This window comes from Castanea sativa, chromosome 5 (assembly GCF_040712315.1).
Source record: "Castanea sativa cultivar Marrone di Chiusa Pesio chromosome 5, ASM4071231v1".
Lineage (NCBI taxonomy): Eukaryota > Viridiplantae > Streptophyta > Magnoliopsida > Fagales > Fagaceae > Castanea > Castanea sativa.
This window is the reverse complement of record NC_134017.1, coordinates 7,545,718-7,565,110: the sequence shown is the minus strand read 5'-3', so window position 1 is coordinate 7,565,110 and position 19,393 is coordinate 7,545,718. Positions and strand designations below refer to the sequence as shown.

General features: G+C 35.3%; 2 protein-coding genes across 6 annotated transcripts; one reads left to right on the top strand and one right to left on the bottom strand.

Annotated features, from left to right (window-relative positions):
• Positions 1 to 828: 828 nt before the first annotated feature.
• On the top strand, positions 829 to 6,982 carry LOC142636098 (uncharacterized). 5 transcript variants are annotated; one of them, XM_075810177.1, is made up of 6 exons: positions 829 to 960; positions 1,269 to 1,363; positions 2,698 to 2,972; positions 5,909 to 5,948; positions 6,234 to 6,446; positions 6,685 to 6,982. In XM_075810177.1, exons 1-5 carry the CDS (start codon positions 931 to 933, stop codon positions 6,361 to 6,363), a joined length of 570 nt encoding a protein of 189 aa, XP_075666292.1. In that variant the 5' UTR covers positions 829 to 930; the 3' UTR covers positions 6,364 to 6,446; positions 6,685 to 6,982. The 5 variants fall into 5 exon arrangements, with proteins under 5 accessions (XP_075666292.1, XP_075666291.1, XP_075666290.1 ...); XM_075810176.1 differs by having other exon boundaries at positions 6,681 to 6,982; XM_075810175.1 differs by having other exon boundaries at positions 6,026 to 6,446.
• A 2,838-nt stretch (positions 6,983 to 9,820) lies between these two features.
• Positions 9,821 to 17,258, bottom strand: LOC142637192 (coatomer subunit zeta-2-like). Its single transcript, XM_075811479.1, has 4 exons — positions 17,168 to 17,258; positions 14,960 to 15,119; positions 10,158 to 10,305; positions 9,821 to 10,038 (listed from the first exon to the last, which is right to left on the bottom strand). Exons 1-4 carry the CDS (start codon positions 17,174 to 17,176, stop codon positions 9,891 to 9,893), a joined length of 465 nt encoding a protein of 154 aa, XP_075667594.1. The 5' UTR covers positions 17,177 to 17,258; the 3' UTR covers positions 9,821 to 9,890.
• Between the last annotated feature and the right edge of the window lie 2,135 nt (positions 17,259 to 19,393).

Below are 19,393 nucleotides of genomic sequence, written 5' to 3'. Positions count from 1 at the left end.
AATACAATATTGGTCATGACGATTAAAACCTTCTTTCATTTAGGCCTTTGTTTTGTTTTTTTTCCTGTGTTTTTGTATGACCCATTCGCTCTTTTGTGAATGATATTCGTAGGCTATGAAAACTCTTGCAAAAGCCCACTTTTGCTAGGGATTCATGCTTAAAGGGCCAACTATGGCCACCATATTATTGAAGCCAATGATGGGCCTTTTATTTATTTTTTAAATAATCAACAGGGAAAACCTATTAGAATGGATCAACTTGCTAACAAAATCAAAAGAGTATACCGTATAAATGGTAAGATTATCTATTTAGGTAAAATTATATCTTATCCTTTTTATTTGAAGACTAAAATGTTATTTTGATACTTTATGAAATTTTTTTTTTTTATTCTTAAATTTTAAAAAGTTGGTTTGCAATCTCAAAATTATTTTTAAATGTTTTAATTTTTGTCTTTAGGTTTTAAAAAAGATTATTTTTCATTGTTAAAATATTGAAAAAAATTTCATTTTTCGTCCTTATTTTGTATATTATTAAAGAAAATTTTTTATAAAGTTTAAGGATGAAAATAATATTTTGATAAAGTTTTAAGTATCACACTCTTAGTATTTTAAAAAAAAGTTATTTTTTTTTAAATTATTACGGCGAATTAATTTCGACCTAACAAACCAAGGCACAGACCACAGACAAGTTTTTGGCCAGGTCATTGAAATGTGAAACAAGGAAATAAATTGAGAGGTCAAAGATATGGTCGACGTTAGAACTCTAAAGTCGACACAATAGACGTTTTCAGTAACACCAAGGCACAGGGACGCCACCATAAAGGGCGTAACGGAAAGCGCACGCTCTTCGTTTCCCTTGCAGTCAATTTCACAGAGTTCAGCTCACTGAACCAAAAAGATTGCTTTCTGTACTCATCGATTCACTTCACAATGGCTTTTCTATTCAACAAATTCCAAGAGGTCTCTCTCTCTCTCTCTCTCTCTCTCTCTCTCTCTTTGTGGTTTTAGTTTTACACTTCTACTGAAAATACTGTTCTCCATTTCTCAATAGTAAAAATGGGCTTTCACTTTTCCATTGAGTTCTACTCGATCGAACACAATCTATGACTGTTATTGAACTAATCTGATATGGGTTTTTGTTCTTAGTGCAAACCCAGATCAGTTTTAGTCATAAAGATCAAAACTTTGTTTCATTTATGCCTTTGTTTTCTTCTTTTATGGTCTTTTTTGAATGACCCTTTTGCTCTTTTGTAAATGGGTATTTACAGGCTGTGAAAACTCTTGCAAAAAGTCCCACTTTTGCTAGGGATCCAAGACAGTTACAATTTGAAGCAGACATAAATAGATTATTTCTATATACCAGGTCAGTTGTGACTGTGAATTTGTTAATTGAATTATCTCTCATGTATTACCTTTAAACATGAACTGTATGTGTCTACTGGCTAGTTTCAGTAATGCTGTTGTTTGTGTTAATGTGCAAATATAGGTAGCATATTGTAGTGTAGAGTTTAGACCATTTGATTGGTTTTAATAAACCTCTTGAGTGAATTATTTTCCTCAATTTTGTCGATAAACATGCTGATGTTTGAAGTAGTAACTGTTGTGGAGTAGATGCTATGGTCAAATTAATTAGAAAAAATTTATCATAACAATTAGCTGTACCTGAAATGACATTTCCACCCGTAAAATGGGATTGAGGGTAAGATTTTGGATTCAAAACTTGCTGGGTGTGTAACTTACCAATATTTAAATAAAAAAAAAGGGAGTAGATACCTAGATTCCAACCCGATCAATTGGTATAATTGTGTCAGATCTAATTGTCTTTGCAGCGCCTTTAATCATTGGCTGATGAACTCTTTCTCTGCATTTTATTTTTAGTTGTCCATGACATCTCATTTTGCTCTAGTTGTTACCATAGCTATATTAATTTTCTTTTCTTTTCACCAATCATCCATTTCATATTCAACGTATAGCGATGATCATGGTATGAACAATAACAAACTTTTTTGCCCAACAAGTTGCTTAACAAAGAATGTTCAGTCTTGTAGATATCTTAAAGACATTCCCTTCATCCATAGGCATATGCAATCACACAAAACCCTTGGAGCCCTTGATCATTTCATGTATGTTGATATAATTTTTTGAGAATCATACTCTTTAAGAGAAGGAAAGATAGGGATGTAGTGATCATGTAGAGATTATCTTTTAGGTTGTTTTCTCACTGAGACATTCCTTATGTTTTCCCTTTTCTGCATCCACAAAACATAAGAAAATGGAAAAATATGGGCGTTGTGCTGGCTATTGACCATGTAGAGATTAAGAATTTCATTGTTTACATTTAGGTTGTTCTCTCACTGATTGTGACATATCCCTTGCGAATCAAAATGTTTATTACTTCTTGACATAACTGATCTTAATGTTTGCCTCACTTCTATATAAGTTTTAGCTTCTTAGATCTTGTGCATCAATGTCGAGTACTTCAACAAAAGATAAATTTCTTTTACCTTTTTGATTGATTAAGCCAAAAGTGAACATTTAAATAATGTCAATTGCATTTTGTGTAGATGCTATTTTGTTTGTTCCCTACTGTACCACTTTGCTTCATGTGAATTTATGCTTCCTTTGTCACTCAGTGTTCAACTTCATTGGGTGTCCTTTAATCTCAAATTTTTTCTTATGAAAGACTTAAACATCCAGCTACAACCGTTTGGGAAGGGATGCTGAGGAGGCAGATGCTGAGGAGATCATTGAAATGGCTAGTAAAGCCTTTCTTGCTGATCAACAGAAGCTAGTCCAAGAAAACATCCATGCTCAGATTAAAAGTTTCTCCATGTCTATATATGAAATTCTTCTTCCTGATTCTAAAAGGATAGGTGAGGCATACGAATTGCCTCCACAACCAACAGCTGCTCCTCGTCGGAGTGGCCTTGGTTTTGCTGTTGGCAGGCATGACCAACCTACTGACCATCCTGGTAAGATTCTGTTTGCAATCAAAAAAACTTTTCCAATGTTGCATTATGTGCTTGAAATTGCATGATTGTGACTTGAGATGTCAAATCTTTTAGTTTTCTTATGACATATCCTTTCTATGTTTGCGGTAGTGGGATTATCTTGATTTTTCTTTTTTGGATAAGTAACGATAAATTTTATTAAAAAAACACAAACCAAATACAGCGGGGTGTACTCAGTGTGATTATCTTGTTCGAAGGAGTGATATTTCGATTTGTTCCGTCAATTACCTTAACTTCTTTACTAGTTTCTTTAAACAAATTTAGTTATTTAATAAGTTTAAAGTTATTCATGTAGAGTTCAAGTCAACACCCATTCATTTTTAAAAATGAAGTATTGGGCAGCAAAATGGAGGAAACAGGGTGGTGGCCTTGGGGGTAGGGGAGGTGAGGGGAAGATGCCTTGAAGATGCTTGAAATTGATTGGATGGCATCTTCAAGGAGTATTGAATCACTATTTCCAGAAACTCATTGGGAGTCTGTTGGTGTATCTAATGCTCTATCCATTATCTCTAGCTTCTATACGGCCTTTTTCTTTTGGTAAGTTACACATGCATCTAGTGGGTCTTGAACCCCTGACCTCACCCTCGATCTAGCACTTGCAAGGGGAGGAGGTGCCAGTTGAGCTAGAGTTGATAGGCAAAAGTCAATTGGTAGTATTCAATCTTTTGTACTTCTATAAGGTCTTTCTTGAATTCATGTTTTTTTTGTTTGTGATGTGAGTCATTGGTAGTTCTTGATATTATATATTTTTGGAATGATGATATGCTCTAGTTGCTAGATTTATTTTTCAATGTTGCTACGAGCATTCTCCTCCTCTTTTAAGAACAAGGTGGCTGGAGAGGTTGAGGGATCATGACCCACCCACGTGTAACTTACCAATAAAAACAAAAGATTTCTTGCAAGCTTGCATGCTGTTAAAACCTTCTAGAATATCTCTTGGCTCCATTTCATTGAAGTTAAAACTCTATGTAAGAGTATTTGTTCCTTGCTTTGCTTGCATTATTACAGCAAAACATGTAATCTCAACCAGTTTGTAACCTAAATTGGGAATTTGTATATAGGTGCTTTCAATGGTTTAAGTTTGGGAGGATTAATAGATCTAGGGTATAGAGTTGTAGAAGAAAAGGTGAAGACTCAAACTTGGTTTGATGAGTTTTGTATGGTGATTTGATAGAGAAAATGTGTGGGGTGTTATGGTGTTGATAGGCAAGAGGAAGGGCTTTACTTAGGGTTTGGGATATAACGAAGAAGGAAATGAGAGGAATTTATGGTATGGCCTGTATGAGTATGAACAGTACCATAAGAAAGAGAAGAAGAAAAGAGAGAACAAAGAGAGAGAAAGTAAACAATAAGGCCAAGATGTAAAAGACTAACTTGGACTCAAAGAAAATAAAACCTAAGATAGTTATGATCTCCTAGAAAATTCTAGATAAAAATAAAAAAATACCTATATTCACAGGATTCCAGAGATTACACTTCTGCTCCTAATTACAAAATTGGCCAGAACTTGTTGAATAAAAACCCAAATAAAAACTGTTTCAATCTTAGGACACATATAACTAGACCTTTAAAACCCCATGACTTTTACTTCAATTGGACTTGAAACATGGCCTCATAAAATAAATCTTGAACAGTCGAACTTGTGAAGTGATAACAACTTAATCTTCCATGGCAGCATCAAGAATGTAACATTATTTACATTGAAACTTGTAAACGAAATTGATTAATAGAGTTTGTATTAAGTTCTCAGTTTTGATAGATATTCTTCAGGGCCTTGATTGGAAATTGTTGGACGGGAGGTAAAACATCTAGCATTCAAGATTCATTTTATTCAAGAAATTGCTAGATCATGTTCAACTCTCATTTTAATATTTGGATGCTGTGTTGCTGGCTTACAAATGCCTGGAAATGTGTTAGATGATAAAAGAAAAATTACTAGCAAAAATCCAGGTAGGGAAAAAAAGGGTCAATATCTCTCAAAGTACAATAGCCACTTAAGTCCTCCTGTTCAATCTCCTTATGTGGCAAGAGCTAATTGATACTGTTTTTAATATATGAATAATGTCTCAAACTTTTGTCTGTTGCTGACTATATTTCCCGATACTGCAATAAAAAAACCCTTGCCACGTCAGAGGTTGGATGAGAGGGCTTCAACCTCAGTACCAGTTCCGCTATACACAGACGTCAAGTATGTTTGATTGTTACGGAACTCGTTACATCTGAGCATATAAGCAGTACCCCATATCATATTCTGTGTACTGGAATCAAATTCAAAGTGATTCTGTACCCAAATTTGACTGCTAGACAATCAGATTTGTCTAATGTACTTGTGTGTATACTCTCACACACACATACACATTTTGAGTTTGGATAACTTTGGTATTATAGGGAAACATCTGAAGCATGAAATCTGTATCGTTATCATCTGCTGAGTTGCTTGTCCTGCAATTGAGAAAGACCATAGGTTTCCTTTGGTGGTAACATTTCTGTGCCTTGACTGCGGCGCTTGGTGCGTAAAACCAAAAAGTTCAGAAATAGTTTGATATGCATGATTATGCATCACCTCTATCTTCTTCATTTTTCTTGACATCTCAGTTGTCTGATTCTGACTGTTTCATTTGATTTTTTCTTATTGACCTTGCTGGCTTTAATAATACTTGAACTGCTTGTATTTTATCAGTTATTGTTTCATGGTTAGCTTTCGTCAAATTGTCTAACAATCAACTGTTTTTACACATGCCACTATTAACATGGTCAAGCAATGCCATGTTTGGCCAAGATGTTTAGAATTTTCATGACATAGTCAAGCAATGCCTTGTACCCTCAGGGTAATTGTTGACAAAAACCTTTCCTTTTGGTCCATGAAAGACTTTATTCATCCTATGCTTTTAATGCAGGTACCTCAACAAATGAAATTGAAACAGATAGCTTGGTCCAGTGAATGTTTTATTTTAAAAAGTTTAAAGTTATTCAAGTAGAGTTAATGTTAACATCCAATCACTTTTGAATTGAAGTATTGGCAAAAGAAATCTACAATTGGGCAGCAAAGTGTGGGAAATGGGATGGTCGCCTTCAAGGGTGGGGGAGGGGAGGGGAGGGGAAGATTTCTTGGGGATACTCAAGTTGATTTTATGGAAGGCATATTCAAGGAAACCTATTTCTTGGGCATACTTAAATTGATTTTATGCTAGGCAGTGCTGAAGATGACTCTAAAAATTCCAGCTTCTATTTAGGTATGGGAGTTGGATTCACAACTGGTTTTTGGGCAATTTGTGGAGCTTTCTTCTTCAATAGGACTTGGAGGCATGCTTTTTCAGATTTGCTGATGACATTAAAGATCGGATGTATGTGACTATAGTGATACAGATGAATTGGTTGTCTAGAAAGGCAAGAGTCTGCTTTTGCAAGTGAAAGGCATCATTATCTACCTAAAAGGTATTATTTCAAGTATTATGTCCTTAATATTGGTTGGTTCATGTTAATGTAGCAGTTACCTACTTTGAATGTATGATTTAATTCGTAGCTAATGTGATAGTCATTTGGATTTTATTTCACAAATATAGATTGTCTTTAACTTCAGTCTATATTTGTAGTTAGCCCATTGCGTTTGAAATAAAGTTCATTTATAAATTCAGACTTTGTTTTAATGTTTTGAAACCTTTTTGATAGGTAGATAGTGGAGGGGAAGATGGGTTTCTACTACGGATGGATCACCATAAAGAATACCATTACTACTATGCTACTATTTGACTTTGTTTAGAGATATTTGAAGTGGACAAAGAGGGAACTCATGGGAATACCCTCAATAGAACCAAAGTTGTACTATGACAGTAGAAATAGTTTCTCATATACATAATGCATCAAATAGGTGGTGTAGAGTACCCTTTTTTTTTCAAATACAATGCGTAGCATAATTTCTCACCTCATGTTGTAGGCTTTAATTCCATTGGAGGATTTACTTATTGAATATCGAAGAGGTGGGCTTGACATGAATTCTTATAATTTTGGCATGGCATTATTTGAATTGAAGTTAAGCTTGATGCCTAGATAGTCATGCTGCTAATACTCACATCACTATATTATTGAATATTGCAATTTGGTGACACTGGTTCATGCACTGTTTACAAAAGAAAACTTCTTGATCTTATTTCATTCTGATTTTATCATAAAATATTCATGAACAAAATGAAACAGATTATGATTCCTGTGTAGGATGTGTAAGAACTATTTATCTATATAGTGCTAATCACTTAAAGAAAAACAAAATTTTTGGTCAATACACTATAATCGCAAACATGAGTAATAATGTTGTCAACTGAGTAAACTCAAAAGTTTATGACATGGTCACTTTTGCATATTTGAGTTATAAATAATTTATTAGCTTGAAAGATATATTAAATCCACCTTTTTTATATTCCAGTCCCTTAAAAATTAAAAGTCAAATGATCTGGTCAAATGAACATTCAAAATGTGACATGGTTATTTTTTCTCCTATTCGGTTAAATAACCTAGCTATTAGGCTGAGAAATATACTAACTCCACCTTTTTTTTGTTTTTATTTACCAATCTCATAGAATCAATTTAAATTATCATTTCTTGTTTCTCAAAAAAAATTTTAAAATGATCATTTCTTTACCATTCAAGGATACAGTTTATTTTTGTTTATGGAGAGTAAATTATACACGCCATCTTGTGGAGAAATTATTAGATCCACCAGGAGAACTGCTGGCGTGATCCTCCCAACTAATGAGATAATGTCATTTATGCAAATGTGTGAGTGAGCTTCCTAATCAACATAAGGAATAAAAAATAAAAATTACTAGGTAATGTTACATTTGCATAAATAATGACATTTTATTGGTTGGGAGGTTAGAGAAGACCATGTCAACAATCCACTGGTGGACCTAACAATTTCTCCATCTTGTGGTATACCTGTAAAACATGGAGCAATCTTGTGCTTTATTTGTGAATTTACCTTTCATGATTTGCTTTGTTTGACAAGTGCAAATATCACATATTGATATGTTATTTTTTCAATCTAGTCACCTGTTGAAACATGTACCATTGGGTTAGGAAGTCCCATACATGCAAGCCTAGGTGATAGATGGATTTTAGGACTGGATCTTGGCGAAGGAAGGAGTTTTGATAGAAAAGTATCCCGACATGGTCATAGGTGATAGATTGACTTGTTTAAGCGCCTGGAATTGAAGCTGTGCTGGGTATTTTTGAAAACATCCAATACGAGGAGCAACTCCCCTAGTCCGTTTACATGACAAACACTTAGCCAATTTGAATGTTAATGCTTTTATTGTTTCATATGGGGTGTTAATTCATGTTAGCATGTCGAGTCAAAGTAGGGGTATTTAGTTAAATAGCTCAATCCAAACCTAACCCATTTAATAATTGTGTCTTGACCCTTCAACTTCAAAAGAAGTGCATACTCTTCAACCCAAATCAAAATAACATGGTTCATAAAAAAAATATAACATTTATATAAAAATAAGTTTTTTGGTGAGGTTTAGTCCATAAAGCGAGCCAATATGCCCAAGCTAGAGCGCTCATTTTTTTAATTTGAATTTGAATTTTTATCAAAATACAATCTTGACTATGTTAATTACAGATTGACATTCTATCCACTTTGGTCTATTCGATCAAGTTCGGTCTACTTTGGTCCAATTAGGTCCATTCAGTTTACTTCAGTCCATTTGGTTCACTTTGGCCTATTTTGGTCCATTTCAGTCCATTCAGTTTTGTTTGGTCCAATTCTGTCTACTGCGGTCCACTTTAGTCTATTCGGTCCATTTTGGTTTACTTTAGTCCAATACTTCCAATTCGGTATATCCGGTCCAATTCGGTTTACTTTGATCAGTTCAGCCCAATTTGATCCATTCATTCCATTTTGGTCCCATTCGGTCCATTTCGTCCATTTGGTCCACATCAGTCCAGTTCAATCTATTCGGTTTAATTTGGTCCATTCTGTCCATTTCAGTCTACTTCGGTCCATTTAGTCTATTTTAGTTCACTTCGATCCAATTTAGTGTACTTACTAAAGAATGAGAATATATAAATTTAAGTTGAGACTACTATTAATTATTTGAGTAGTATCAATTGTAATTATATGAAAAATTTTAATTATCATAATAATCTCCTTAAGAGAATGAGAATTTGAATAATAAATTTGAAACTTAAAAATTTTAGTTGTACCAAAAGAAATTAAGAAAATATAATGCATAATAACAATAGTTAGAAGAATATGAATCATTTCAATCAAAAACATCAAAAGTGATAAAATTATATGTTTGCAAAATAGAGTTATGAAAATTACTTTTTGAAATTGTTAAATTTTGAGAGTGAACAAATTATCCACAATAAAATTTAGAAAATAAATTATACATATTTAATATAAGTTTGTTATGAGTTTTGATTATCATAATAATCCCCTTTATGAGAATGAAGAATTTGAATAGTTTATTTGAAACTTTGAAAGTTTAGTTGTAAAAAAAAAAATAGCATATTGTAATATAATTTCAAAGAATATAGACCACCTTATAAAAGAATAATATCAATCAAATACACCCAAAATAATAGAATGATATATTGGTAGAGATAGAAAGATGAAAAATAATTATAAAAATTGTTTAATTTTTAGAGGGTACATGTTATCTTCAAAAAATAGATATATGTTCTTAATAAATAATACATTCCTTCACCATAGAAGCACTGCAGTAAACTAGACAACACTTACTGATGCTTCATGGGAAAAGAAAAAAAATCCTCCAATAGAGAAGGAAGATTGATAATTCTCCATAGTAGAACAAAATTCTTTTTCCTTTATGTTCTTCTTATCCATTATGATCTATCAAACTGATCCCACATTCATTATTGGAAGCGTGGAAAAAGGAACATGGAAATATTTGATAGAGTGCAAATATGCAGGGTTTGTGAATTTAAGAAGCATGTTACATACCCTCCATCAACAATCTCATCAAGACATAAAAGAATGAGATCCAAGTTTTCGAGTGCCTCCCTTTTATCAACAGTGTTCCAACAGCAAGTGAAATAGAAGAACGCATAAAACAGAAGCACAAACTAATAAATCTCTTTATCAAAAATCAAGAAACAAAGGTTAATTATGACAAACAATACCTCAAGAGAAGGGCAACTGCATCAAAGAATCCCTGAAGAACTGTAGCTAAGATGAGTTCGTTTTCATCATCACCTCCAGTCACAAAGAAGTGCAGGTCCTGGAAGAACTTGTAGATAACAATGTTGTTCTCAAACATAGCTATCTCAGCTGCAGACTGTAACACAGCAATGTATCAATAATTCAAGTCTCAGGCGGTGTACCATATTTACAAGGCTTCATCAACCTTTATAGGGTCCTATCACCTGTGGCAATACTAATATTTTGTGTTTTTGTTGAGTCCCAGCTAAAAATTTTCCAGGTCAATTAGAATAAATGAAAGATGCGATAGAGTATGGCAATTTGAACTAAAGCACATGCTTGTCACTTTAGCTTTACGTTCACAAGAATATGCATTTGTGGCTTCAAGCCATGGGGCTAAAATATGCAGATATGTAATCATTGCTTTACCAATCCTTTTGACACCAGTAAGAAGATCAACTAAAATACCAAAACCTGTATTATTATACTTTTAAAGTGGTGGTTGAAGGTTTTGGCTAACTGTTGTTAGCACACAAATAGCATAGAGAAAATAATGCAAGAAATACACTAACGCTAACTTTTACCATTAAAAAAAAATACACTAAGGCTAACATTTTTTATTACACAACTATACAGAATGTAGTGCAAGCAATACACTCCAATGCCCTTGGAAATAAAAATATGTTCAAGGATAGAAAACTGCTGATCAGTAATTTAGCCAAGGTCATTTAACAAGAAGGTGATTGACTGACATCTTGCAAATGTTTCAAGAGAAAATCTATGTATAAAGATTAATCATATTACCCATTTTCCCAGTTTCAGAAAAATAATACATGATTGACCATATGGCTATGTCCTCTGTAGTCTGTAGAGCACACAAACTTGACTAATTGTATGATGCTATGGTTTCAAATTCTACAGTCAATATTGAAATTCAAGGCACTAGTACAAAATCTTGTGCTTAAAAAGCGACACGTGTTTTGTTTGAAAAAGTATAGATCACATCAATCCAGAACTGAACTTATTAGAGGGATCAATATGAGAAAAATGCTCATACACCCCCTGAACTTTTTTATTAGCTAATTTACTCCATAAACTTTACATACCTGCCAAATCAGTACCTCCATTAGTCTACTGTTAAAAAGACTAAGAACATCCACATCAGCTCATGTAAAAACTTCTAAAACAGAAAAAACTATCAATTTTACACATTTTGAGCAAAAAAACACCCACATCAGTGGGTGTAAAAATGTTTAAAACTGTGGAAATCCATCCATGAGCTACAGTAACCGTGTATATTTACACGGTTACTGTAGCTCGTTTATCCAATTTTTTAATAATTTCAAGTTCGCTCGTTTTTTTCTCTCTTCTCCCAGTTAACTGCTCTTCTTCTTTTTCCTCATACGCAAAAAAATACACCCACGCACAAACACATCCACACAGATACACTTGCTCAAAAAAAAAAAAAAAAAAAAGACAGAGATACACAAACACGGAGCTCGTGGATCGTGGATGGTGGATCGGAGCTGTGGATGGTGGATCGAAGCTCGGATCGGAGTGTGGATCGTGGGTCGGAGCTCGGATCGGAGCTGTGGATGGTGGATCGGAGCTCGGATCAGAGTGTGGATGGTGGATCGAGGGTCGGAGCTCGGACCGGAGCTGTGGATGGTGGATCGGAGCTCGGATCGGAGCTGTGGATGGTGGATCGGAGCTCGTGGCTTGGAGCTGTGGTGGATCGTTGGTCGGAGCTCGGATCGGAGCTCGTGGCTCGAAGCTGTGGTGGATCGTTGGTCGGAGCTCGGATCAGAGACTGGGTGATCTGGAAAATGGGTACAGAGAGAGAGAGAGAGAGAGAGAGAGACAGAAACAGAGAGAGCAATTTCAGAATGGGTAGAGAGAGAATGAGGGAGCGCGGTATGTATAGTGGTAGTTAAAAGAGAAATAATAAAAAATTTGATAAAGTTGATTATTTAATTAATAGATGTAGTAGAATAGATGAACTGATGTGGGTGATTTGTAAAAATGAATGTGTAAAATTTTAAAAGGAGGTTTTTTTGTGTAAAATAGACGGAATTTTTTACACGAGCTAATGTTGTTGCTCTAACGGAATAGTCATGTGAGACACACATGAGCTTTAAAAAACAAACTCAACCCCTAAATTTGAAACTTGGTGAATTGATGCAAAGATAGAGAACATTTCAAGAACCCATTGACACTCTTACCAACTTGAAGGGGCTTCGAATCCCCACACGAATCCAACAACACACAGAAAACACCATAATCAGCACAAACACCTTGACCCATATACTACACAATTTTTATTTTTTTTATCTTTTTTTTTTTTTTGCATAACAGTGGAAATTTTATTGATGAAACAAAACATACAAGATAAATCAGAGTTCACGCTTACAACAGCACACTTAAATCAGAGTAACCAGACACTAACTACAACACACTGGACTACACATTGACTATTACAACAACAACAACAAAAAACAAATACGTCCTTAACCACACCAAACTACCAGCAACTAAACATTACAACAACAACAAAAAAACTAGGAAAATAGGCCACAATTTCGCCCAGGCCAACTGTCAGCCCAAGCGGGAAATCAACTCCTCCAGCCACACTGAACGCAACCACTCAACACACAGGCAAAACCACTCCACAACTTGTTCAACCTTGCCTCCTCACACAAACCCATCAAATCAACATTTGGTGGGTCACTGCATAATGGGTCACTCTCATTTTCATTGTTAAGCTAATTACTGTTCATCTTTTGCACATTGGACTGGTTTTGCTTCCTGTTACTCTTGTGACTGAAAAAGGTTCAGGGTGGGATTTGTACTGAGTGTTGGTGCTTTGGCAGTGAGAGACACCACTACCGTAGCGGCAATAGGCCTCTGAGTCATGGGTATTGGGTAGTGCATAGGTGCATAGAGGTTTGGAAGATGTGGGGTTGAGAGAGCTGAGCTGAAAGTTGTGCTATTTGAGGTCTCAAGTGGGAAGCGATAATGGAGTTTCTTGAGCCTTGAAGAGATATTAGAGAAGCCATCCTCTATCCTATGATGCACGGACACGGACACAAAACGGACACGGACACGATGATACGGCAATTTTTAAAAAACCAGGACACGACACGGCATGGACACAGCAATTAAATAATTAATTAAATTTTATATTTAGGCATATTTTTTAATATTTTTAGACATAAAATACGTTTATATCTAAAATTTAAATTATGTAAGAACTACAAATAAGTAAATTAACACCCAAAGTAATACAACAATACACATAAAATGTTTAGAGTACAAACCAAAAGTTTAAATAGGCTACATTCAACATCAAACTAGAAACATAAAAGGAAACCAAGCTTTAAACTTACAATATTTAAGTAAATCACCTACAATATTTAAGTAATTTAACTTTAATAAATAAATAAAACTATAGCAGTAAAAACTAACAACATTATATTATATGGCAAATAATGTAACAACATTATATTATATCCCACTCTCAAACAGTGACCGTGAGAGTGGGATTAAAAAAAAAAACGTGTTATAATTTAAATAAGTAACCCGTACCATTCACCCAACCAAATGGCCAAACAAATATCTGAAAGAACAAAAAAAAAAGAAAAAACAGAGAGAAGCTTAAAGAGTCGGACCTAAGTTGTCCACGCCGAGAGAGAGAGAGAGATCGGAAGGGACAGGGATGGCGTCGACGTCTATGAAGCTCGCCAATCGGCCCGATCTAGCTCTGGTGAGGGACAGAGGGCAGCGGCACAGCGGGCAGAGGTTAGAGGGAAGGCGGGTGGGTTAAGAAGTGAGAGCTTGAGATGTGGGTTTCGGTTCTCAGACTTTTGTTTTAGGGTATATCATGAAATCAACGGTATTGGTAAGTCCATTTGTCAAAATCTGTGATTTTCTTTTTTCACTGCTGGCGTGTTTGACGTGTCAGAGCCGCATCAGAGCTGTGTCAGAGAAGCAAAAAAAAAAAAAAAAAAAAAAAAAAAAAAAAAAAAGCACGGACACCGGAGTCCGGCGAATCATACTGGTTCCGGTGTCCGACATATGTCAGACACCAACACATTGCCAAAAATGCTGTGTCGGTGCAACCTAGCCTCTATCCAGTCTGACCTTGCTTCTTTTCTTTGTTCTTTCCATTAATCCATTGAGTTTTAAATTAAGGGGTTTGAGTTTGTATTTTTAAAGCTCAGGTGCGTCTCATGTGACTATTCCGTTAGTTTTGACAGCATACTAATTGGAGATACTGATTTGGCAGGCATGAAAAATTTATGGAGTAAATTGGCCAATAAAAAAGTTCAAGGGGTGTCTTGGCCACTACTTCAAAGTTCAGGGAGTGTATGGCATTTTCCCCGATCAATATAGCATGGCGCGCATGAATTTATATGCATAGAATTGCAAGCCATGCACACAAGTTCTAGTTATCCACAGATGTAACACACCATTATTTCTGAAATACATGAGAGGAAGCTTTCTGATTTTTTTTTTTTTTTTTTTGATATGTAAAATGTTTTAGTCAAAGAAATAAAAGCTCAGAATGGCAGGCATCGAGGGGAAGCTTTCTGATTTGGTTTAAATATTAAAACTGCATTCTAATTTAGCAGAAGAAAATAGTTTTTAATGCAATTGAATAGCAAACAACTAGCTGAGAAGGCAAAAAAATAGATGAGAAAGTTTGCATACCCATATATATAATTAATTGGCTGATAATATTTGGACTAGAACAACTGTACTATTTTGAGTTATCACAGCATACCTTCAACCCGAGCATTGGACTTCAGAGTCTTGGTAAAAACAGATTTTTCAAAAGCTAACTTTGCACTATTTGTTGGCCAATCATCTGAGTAATACTTGACTGCTACACGCTTCCCTTCAGAGTCTAGAAGAAGAATTTTCTTCACCGTAGGGCATGATTCCTATTTTTAAAAAAAAAAAAAAACTGGATTAATAGAGTAACAAGTCCCTTTACACTAAAAAAGACATGTTTAAAACGTAACAGTAAAAAAAATGCAGAACATATCTTTTTTTTTTGCTACATCAATATGTGGGGGGGACAGGTTTGAACCATAGACATATCTAAATTTTCAACCAAAAAAAAAGGAAAAAAAATCTATTGCATGTCACTAGCACGACCAAGACTCAAGTCTGCATGACCAATACTTTAAGATCACTCTGATGAACCTTTACAACTTTTTTCCATTGATAAGTTACCCATCTAATGGCTTTTGAACCCACAGACTCACCCTCCATCCATTCTTGTGGGAGGAGGGAGTTCTATTTGAGCTAGAACTCACTAGCAGTTCACTTTCATGAACAAATATGTGACTAAGACTACTGTATCATTGGCTGTGTTTCCAACATTATCATTCTATTGATTTATGTCAATTTCTGCACAACTGGCCATGTAACCACTCCAATGCTATTGCTTACGCCATATAATCTCACTCAACCAAGTCACCCTCCATAATTCCCTCAAATTCTAGAGGTTCTATAACTGTACCAAGCTGGGGATTCGCATATTGCTGCATGCAGTTCTTTGTGCATTACTGCACCTAAGGCAGCCAATGTGATTCTAGCCATTCCAATACTCTACAACTAATCAGCATAGATTGCACAGTCAGGACCTAAATCAACCACCCATCATTTCCAAAACCAATCCCAAATCCTCCTAACAAGTCTCACAAGATCCTACATTAATCAAATCCTAAAATGGCTAGCATTTCATGGCCACATAAATTGATCTCTTGGTTGAGTTTGAGGTAACATAGTCAAATACACCTAACTCTGCCAATCTGATCCTCCTCCATGTAGTAACTACTGCTATAGAACATAGATCACACATTGGGACCACCATTTAATTAGTACTACTAATGAACATTGATCACACATTGGGACATCAACAGCCCATCATTTTCAAAACCAAACCTAAAATCTAATAAGAACTCCAGGAAATCCTAAATTAATCAAAGCCCAAAATGGCTAACATTTCATAGCCCCGTAAGCTTAACTCTTTAGTTGAGTTTACATCACAAACATTGTCGAATATACCTAACAAAGCCAATATGATTCTCATCATTTAAATACTACAACTATTCAACATAGATCAGACAATTTGATGTCAAAGCAACCCCCATCATGTCCAAAACCAATTCCAAAGTCTCCTACCAACTGCCCCAAAGTCCTACATTGATCAGAAGTTCAAAACCACAAACTGGATAACGTTTCATTGTTAAATAAGCCTAACACAGCCAATCTGATCCCCACCATGTAATTACTACCACTAATCACACAGATCACAGATTTTAGAGCTCAACCAACCACCCAGCATTTCCAAAACCAATCCTAAACTCTCCCAATAGCTGACACAACATCCTACATTGAGCAAAACCCCAAAACTGGCTAAAATTTCATAGTCAAATAAGCATAACACAGCCAATCTGATCCCCCACCCCCCACCATCACCATGTAATTACTACCACTATGCCACACAGATCACACCCTTTTGCATCCAAATAAAGCACCCATCAAACCCAAAACATTAACATTACATTGAGCTCCAAAGTGAAGTCTTGGTTCAGTATTAACAACAAACACCTTATAAACAAACATTCAACAACATCATCAAATACACACTCTTTTTCCATTATGTGAACCCTCTGATTACTAAAAAGTAAATAAATTCACACATTGCACAGATCCTAAACCAAAAAATTACAAATTGTACGAAAATTTAGATCCAAAACTAATAACACAAAAAAGGGGCATTTAGAATTTGCTTAATTTCTTCGGATCTATCGTACTGAACAAGCATAGAAATCATAAAATTTTCTCAGCGACCAAATAAACAGAGATTAACAATAGTCCTAGTTGTATTAATTTGTGGATTCGGAATTTGAAAGTTGAATAAACATTTCGTTGTGTGCAATTGTAAGAGAAATAGAGAGAGAGAGAGAGAGAGACTTACGCGAGCCATTGATGAAATATTCAGAACAGAGAGAGAGAGAGAGAGATATGCTGCAGATTACAAAAGCGTATGCTTTTTGAGTAGTTTTTGGTGACGAGCTATATGAGAGTGTTTTATTTTATTTTATTTTATTTTTTTCGCGGTGGTGATGGTGTTTTTATTTTATTATTTATTTTCGGGTAAAGTAATTAATCCGTATTAAATTTTTAAATATGTTCTATCTTTTATATCAAATATATATATATATATATATATATGAATTTTGAAGTGTATTAATTTTGTATTAAAATATTTGAAGTTTATCAAAAGATGTAATTGTATTAAATTTTTAATTGAAGTGTATATTAAAACACACCCAGTGATGGGAGAATATATTAAAGAAACTAAGAACATCCACATCAGTGTATCTAAAATTATGTATAATGCAAATTTTTTTCAATTTTACACATTTTGAGCTACATCAGTGTATCTAAAACTAGCTAAAATAGTGTAAAATCATCCCCGAGCTACAGTACCGTGTATATTTACACGGTTACTGTAGCTCGGGTAAACAATATTTTATCATTTCTCCTTCGCTCCTTTTTTTCTCTCTCTGATCCGTTCTTAACAGACTCCATCATTTTCTCAACACAGAATACAGAGATATACTTTGCTCAAAAAAAAAAAAACACAAACATACACAAACAACCACAGATCGGTGCTTGACTTGTAGATCGGTGCTTGACTGGTCGGAGCTCGTGGGTCTTGCCGTGGATCGGAGCTCGCGGACGCTGGATCGGAGCTGGCGGATCGGCGATCGGTGCTGGCGGATCGCGATTGGAGTTGGTGGATCGGCGATCGGAGCTCGCGGATCGCGATCGGAGCTCGCAGATCGCCGATCGGGGCTCGCGGATTGCGATCGGAGCTCGCAGATCGCCGATCGGAGCTCCCAGATCGCGATCGGAGCTCGCGAATGGCGATCGGAGCTCGCAGATCGCCGATCGGAGCTCCCAGATCGCGATCGGAGCTCCCAGATCGCGATCGGAGCTCCCAGATCGCGATTGGAGCTCGCAGATCGCAATCGGAGCTCGCCGATCGAAGCTCGCAGATCGCGATCGGAGCTCCGGATGGTGATCTGAGCTCGCCGATCGGACTCGCGGATGGTGATCGGAGAGGGAGTTGATGGAGAGGGAGAGGGAGAGGGAGTTGATGGAGAGTCTGAGAGAGATGGGTTTAGAGAGAGAGAGCGAAAGTGAGAAATGAGTTAGGAGAGAGAGAGAACGCGGTAATTTAAGAGGTTGTTGGGGAAAAGAATAAAATATTAAAGAAAATTAATTATTTAATTAAAAAGGGTGTAGGATAGATGAACTGATGTAGAGGTTTTGTAAAATTAGATGGGTAAAATAGAAAAAGTAGATTTTTAGTGTAAAATTGGGTGTGTAAAATGGAGGATCTGATGTGGATGCTCTAATAGTTGTGTATATCCAAAATGATCTAACTCTTTTTTTTTCTTTTTACTTAATACTACACGTCAGAACCAAAAGTGCATGCAACACTTACTTCTGCAGAGCAGTAAATAAACTCACACACCCCAACACACACACACACACGCACACGGTGTGGGACTAAGCTCAGACTCTTTTTTTGCTTAATACTACTCGTCAGAACCAAAAGTGCATGCAACACTTCGTTCCGTGAAGCAGTATATAAACTCACACACCCCAAAAATGTCTAGCTATTGGATACACAGCACAAGTTCTAAACCTCTTTAACTCACTCATTTTTCAATGTGTGATTAACCCACTATTTTTATTTTTATTTTTAGAATACTAATTATTTTAACATATACATGGAGAGAATGGAAAATGTATAGAATATTGTTTATTATATTTTTCCTTTTTCAACAGCTTATGGAGATATTTGCTATTGCAATTATTTTGGTACTAGATAAATTTTTTATTTTTATTCTAAATTTATCAATTTTTTTATAAACCATAGTTAAACTTTTGTAACGAGATTCTTATACTAGAAGGTTAAAATATTCATTACTAATATAAATAAAAGGGGGGAGTTGTTAATTTTTTTTTCCAAATTTTAAGAGAGGGGGGTGTTTTTTCATTCAAGTTTGGAGTTGAGTGTCATTCCCTCAAACCTCAAGGGAGGGGAATGTAACCACCCCATAGTTTAAAAAAAAAAAATTATGTTAAATATATTACAAAATAGGCTAAAAATTAATTTATTTTAAAA